At 38.3% G+C, this 6,141-nt stretch overlaps 1 protein-coding gene across 1 annotated transcript; it reads left to right on the top strand.

Annotated features, from left to right (window-relative positions):
* The first annotated feature begins 217 nt into the window (after positions 1-217).
* LOC148565890 (protein argonaute 1) lies at positions 218-5,483 on the top strand. The gene is made up of 20 exons (XM_088486144.1): positions 218-447; positions 533-682; positions 768-901; positions 978-1,087; positions 1,248-1,354; positions 1,437-1,575; positions 1,650-1,766; positions 1,997-2,104; positions 2,256-2,327; positions 2,864-2,986; positions 3,076-3,235; positions 3,325-3,584; positions 3,692-3,834; positions 3,953-4,015; positions 4,094-4,157; positions 4,242-4,377; positions 4,473-4,546; positions 4,658-4,752; positions 4,883-4,914; positions 5,033-5,483. Exons 1-20 carry the CDS (start codon positions 287-289, stop codon positions 5,242-5,244), a joined length of 2,460 nt encoding a protein of 819 aa, XP_088342270.1. The 5' UTR covers positions 218-286; the 3' UTR covers positions 5,245-5,483.
* The last annotated feature ends 658 nt before the right edge of the window (positions 5,484-6,141 follow it).

Below are 6,141 nucleotides of genomic sequence, written 5' to 3'. Positions count from 1 at the left end.
TGTCCACACTAAGTTATCTGTCTGGACATCTATTACGAACAGATGCGTGCATGGGGTAGTGGTGCTGGAGGCGACACATCCTCATCTACACTCACACCAGCCCATATACCAGCACCCACAGTAGCATCATATCATCGCATCGAGATCAGCAGCGAAACCTTCCGGAGGAGGAGGACAATGACGACGACTATGAGGACTCGTCGGGTCTAGAGTTTTGATTAATGTATAGTTTTCTTAGGTAACAATCACTCCAGAAGTTACATCAAGAGGCGTTAACCGTGCTGTTATGGAGGAGTTGGTGAGGCTTTACCGAGAATCCCATTTGGGGAAGAGACTTCCTGCTTATGATGGGCGAAAGAGCCTCTATACAGCTGGTCCACTGCCTTTCGTGTCAAAGGAGTTTAGGATCATGTTAATTGATGAAGATGATGGAACTGGAGCTCAAAGGTTAGTTTCATGTTTGTTTCCAACTTAATATTCAAATAAAAACTTTCATACTTTATCTGATTGTTTTGTTTGCTTATCATTGCAGGAGGGAGAGGGAATTCAAAGTTGTGATAAAATTGGCTGCTCGGGCAGACCTTCACCATTTAGGGCTCTTTTTGCAAGGGAGACAAACTGATGCACCTCAGGAAGCATTGCAGGTCCTCGATATTGTGTTGCGTGAACTCCCTACTACCAGGTCTTTGATATAGCTCTCTTCCTTTATTTGGTTTCGTTGTTCTACCCAAAACTATTGGGGTATAAATGGAGTTTTGTTATTGTAGGTATTGTCCTGTAGGAAGATCATTTTATTCACCCGATCTTGGAAGAAGACAGCCTTTGGGTGAGGGGTTAGAAAGCTGGCGTGGTTTCTATCAGAGTATTCGTCCCACACAGATGGGACTTTCTCTGAACATTGGTACATTACGCTGTCTATACATACCCACTTCATTTTCTATCTTAGATTCCATAAATGCTAACTTTTGGATGTGCAGATATGTCTTCCACTGCATTTATTGAGCCATTGCCGGTGATTGAGTTTGTAACTCAGCTACTGAATAGGGATGTATCCAGCCGACCACTGTCAGATGCTGATCGTGTGAAGGTAGATTTTGGTTGACACAAGCTATACGTGCTTTCATTTGCATTTGCATTTGCATTTGGTTGTTATTCATTTATGTGGCTTGGATTTTGGGAGACTGCTTTTCCCCCTTGATTTAAAAGAATGAGAAATTGACTTTTTTCTTTCTATTTTTGAATGACAGATCAAAAAAGCTCTCCGTGGTATCAAGGTTGAAGTAACTCATCGTGGAAACATGAGAAGAAAATATCGCATCTCTGGTCTGACTTCCCAGGCTACTAGAGAGTTGACGTGAGTAGTAGTTACCTAACAGTTATTCTTAATGGAATGGGTCAAGTCTATTGCTCACTTTTTGGTTTGTCAATAATTTTAGATTCCCTGTAGACGAGAGGGGAACAATGAAGTCTGTCGTTGAGTACTTCTCTGAGACCTACGGGTTTCACATTCAACATACTCAGTGGCCTTGTTTGCAAGTGGGAAATACACAGAGGCCAAATTATCTGCCAATGGAGGTAAACGAGTTAATGAGTAGTAAGCTTTTTATTTTCATGTGAATGTACCTACTGAAGGTTTGTTTTGGTTGCAGGTTTGCAAGATTGTAGAAGGGCAGAGGTACTCAAAGAGGTTGAATGAAAGGCAGATTACTGCTTTGCTCAAAGTCACATGCCAACGACCTGTTGAAAGGGAGCGTGATATAATGCAGGTCTGCAGAATGTCTTCTTAGCATAATAGTATCATATTCTAATTCTATCTACATGTGTAGTGTGTAGTAATGCATTTCATTCAATAGCATGATTTTTTTTTATAAGAGGTGTGGGCTTTTGTTGTCATTCTGAATACTCTCCCCAATCTATTGATTGAATATATTCTATGTACTTAATCTGTATGTTCATGTTGCTTCCCTCCTAATTCATTGTTTTTTTTTTTGTTCAGACAGTACATCACAATGCCTATGATCAAGACCCTTATGCTAAAGAGTTTGGAATCAAGATCAGTGAAAAGCTTGCTCAAGTTGAAGCTCGCATCCTTCCTCCACCCTGGGTATTTTTCTGTACATTATGCTTTGTATATATATTTTCTATCCATATCAAATGTGTGTGAGTGAGAGTGAGTGAGCAAATGTGTGTGTGTGTGTGTGTGTGTGTGTGTGTAACTGGTCTTTTTAAATGTTTATTGACATTTTGTTCTGCAGCTCAAATATCATGATACAGGTAGAGAAAAGGACTGCCTACCTCAGGTTGGCCAGTGGAATATGATGAATAAGGTTAGAGATATTGCATAAAATGATTCCCTCACTGTTGACTTCATGCTTTTGATTTGTTATTGTTATCAATATTCTTTTTTCATACTTTATTGCCTTTTGATTTGTCAATTGTTTTCAATATTTTATCTGCATATTTTATTTTACTTCTCTGCTTTGGTTGTGGTGATGGTGCAAGTATTTTTATTCCAGGGTTGTCTCTTGGGCCTTGCATCAGAGATAAAGATAAAATCCATCTAAAATCCATCTTGAGTGTGTGCCAAGCTATTTTTGTGTGAAAATTTAAAAAATTAGACCGAGCTAATCACCTTATTTTTAAAGTAGTGATGTTATTAGTCTTAAAATATGTTGAGCTGGAATAGGTGGCATGCTTGTGAACTTGAGAATTGAGATGCCCTTCCCTCTTTTATGCGTATATTGGCATTTTAATATACTATTAAATCAGATCAGAGTGATGTGATCAAAATTTTACACTGTTTTTGATACTGTCCTTGTTGATTGAAACATCAAATAACCTTTTGCTATGGCTTTTATTTCAGAAAATGGTTAATGGAGGAACAGTCAACCATTGGTTCTGCATTAACTTTTCCAGAAATGTTCAAGATAGTGTTGCCCGCACCTTTTGTTATGAGCTCGCTCAGATGTGTCAAGTATCTGGCATGGTATAGATTCCCTTTGTAAATCCTTCTGAAAATATGATTTTGTTTGTAGTTTTTTTGCCATAAGTAATCCTTTTGTTGAATATGATCAGGCATTCAATCTGGATCCAGTAGTTCCCCCAGTTAGTGCTCGTCCTGACCAAGTTGAGAAGGTTCTGAAAACTCGGTATTATGATGCCAAGAACAAGCTGCCTGGAAAGGATCTTGATTTGCTTATTGTTATCCTGCCTGACAATAATGGTTCTCTTTATGGTAATGATTGGATGACTAAACCATGTGTCCTTCCTTTTTATACTTGTAATACTACCGTTCATATCAAACTGTTTTTTTCGGTGATGCAGGTGACCTGAAACGAATATGTGAGACTGATCTTGGGCTTGTTTCCCAATGTTGTTTAACAAAGCATGTATACAAAATGAGCAAGCAGTATCTTGCAAATGTTGCTTTGAAAATTAATGTTAAGGTTGGTGGAAGGAACACTGTGCTTGTTGACGCCCTTTCACGGCGTATTCCCCTTGTCAGCGACAGGCCTACAATAATTTTTGGAGCTGATGTTACTCACCCACACCCTGGAGAGGATTCAAGCCCATCTATTGCAGCTGTATGTTCTTGAATTTGTCTAAAATTCCAACCTGTTCTATTTAAATATATTTTTTAAGGTATTATTTTTGCCTTGATCACTTGAGTATTATCTTGTATGCTGTGTAGGTTGTGGCTTCCCAAGATTGGCCTGAGATTACAAAGTATGCTGGTTTGGTTTGTGCACAAGCACATCGACAGGAACTCATTCAGGATCTCTTCAAGCAATGGCAAGATCCTAATAGAGGACAGGTCACGGGTGGAATGATTAAGTATCCTCTCTTTCCCTCCATTTTGTGATGTTAGCTTGTTAAAGCACATATGTATAGATTCCATGCTCTTGTAGGTTTGAAAGATTAACTAGTTGTGATTTCTTATTCTTTTTGGCAGGGAACTACTTATATCTTTCCGGAGAGCAACTGGGCAGAAGCCACAGCGCATCATATTTTACAGGTAGTTTGATGTTTTCAACCCTGTGATCAGATTTTTATATTTATGGAACCTGGCACTTCTAAAGTTTATTATTTGCAGGGATGGTGTGAGTGAGGGTCAATTTTATCAAGTCCTATTGTTTGAGCTTGATGCTATTAGAAAGGTATAAAGTTTTGCCAAATTGTTTGACGTATCTGAAATTTTAGATGCTGTTTGTAACTTTCTTCAGTCTAAATGTTCCTGCCAGGCCTGTGCATCTCTCGAGCCCAATTATCAGCCTCCTGTGACCTTTGTGGTAGTTCAAAAGCGCCATCACACTAGGCTTTTTGCCAGCAACCATCATGATCGAAACTCTATTGATCGGAGTGGGAATATACTGCCCGGTATTTACTAAAATTTTGATAAATTGTCCTTAATAAATAATAAGTTTGATGCCAAAATGAAAAAAACATAACCTGGAAACTGAAATTTTTTGCAGGTACTGTTGTGGACTCCAAAATCTGCCACCCAACTGAATTTGACTTTTATCTCTGTAGTCATGCTGGAATTCAGGTGGATTTATAGCTTATCACTGTTTTAGTGTATACACAATTTGACGTTTAAAGTGTGATCCTTGTGTTAAAAAATGTTTAATTGGGTTTTTATGTTGGAAAATGTTATCAGGGCACTAGTCGTCCAGCTCATTATCACGTTCTGTGGGATGAAAACAATTTCACAGCTGATGCTCTTCAGATGCTTACAAACAACCTGTGCTACACGTAAGTAGTAAAAAACACAGTGGAATTTCCATCTGTTTTTTTTTAAGTTGTGTTTGCCACACCTTTTGACTTCTAGTACCATCTTTACCTGACACTTGATGTGTGATGTTCTTTAATGTAATTTCTGCAGCTATGCCAGATGCACCCGTTCTGTTTCAATTGGTGAGTCTTCTCTTAATGCAAATGTTGAGTTTGGGGGATTTGTGTATGTTCATGTTGTATCAATGTATTGCATGTGTCTAACAAGTTGGTGTTTGTTTTTTGTGTGGTGCAATTTCAGTGCCTCCTGCATATTATGCGCACTTGGCTGCATTCCGAGCCCGTTTTTACATGGAGCCCGAGACATCCGACAGTGGCTCCATGACAAGTGGTGCTGCTGCAGGTCGCGGTATGGGTGCAGGACGCAGTACGCGTGCACCTGGTGCCAGCGCTGCTGTGAGGCCCCTGCCATCCCTCAAGGACAATGTCAAGAGGGTCATGTTCTATTGCTGAGTAACATTTTAAGGCAAGGACTATTATTATTTCAAGTCATGTGGAGGACCCCTTCTCTATGTTTTATTTGTTTGTTGGTTTTGTTCCGAAGTTGTTGAGACATTGTGAGTGCTGTGTGGTACTTTTGATTATATTGTTGTTGTTTTCTGAAACATATGTTGTTGGCAACCCTACATATGCTAGACCTTTCTACTTTGGAATTTGAGCTTGAAATGGCAGTAATTTGTTGACTCTTATCATGTCGTGGATTGGCAAGATCTCTAGCCCTGTTTGGATATCTGCGTAACTTTATTATCATTTTAACATCTTCCTCCTAGTGTTTTATTATCAATTTGAAATTTTGTTTTTTGTTTTTTTCGGGATGTTTTAAGGAGTTAAACTCATTTGGTTAACTAGTAATTTCCTTGGGAGGATGATTAGAACTTAGAAGGGTATGCCATTTCACTTTTGTATTCAGGGAAATATATAAAGTATGCATAATTATTTGGGGTGATAGATTTATTTATATCTTCGTAAAATGGATTTTGCATGTAGTGAAGTATACATATTATGGATGCATGTGGTGGTAGGGTTATAAACTTGTAATAGATGAGTTGAGATATATAGGATTCTTGACACTGTATAGTTAAGGAAGAATTTGAGGCATTCTTCTTCCAGTGATTTTTAGCCTATGATCAATTTAATATATAGATATATATATTTAAAAATTTTCCTATAGTTAGTGTTGACAATGTTCCAATTCGGCCCTTTTATCGCTATTTGTAGGCAATTTATTTCTTACAACTGCTCCCTAACCCCAAATGGACTGACTGGTGAAGTTCTTTAAACTTTAGTCAATTACAAGAAATGAGTTAGTAATTAGTCATAATGGCTTCTAAATAATAACCCTAAACAATG

The sequence above is a fragment of the Arachis ipaensis genome, chromosome B5 (genome assembly GCF_059453495.1).
Source record: "Arachis ipaensis isolate K30076 ecotype BB chromosome B5, ASM5945349v1, whole genome shotgun sequence".
NCBI classification, from domain to species: domain Eukaryota; kingdom Viridiplantae; phylum Streptophyta; class Magnoliopsida; order Fabales; family Fabaceae; genus Arachis; species Arachis ipaensis.
The sequence above is the reverse complement of the archived record's forward strand: the minus strand, read 5'-3'. Positions and strand labels throughout refer to the sequence as shown.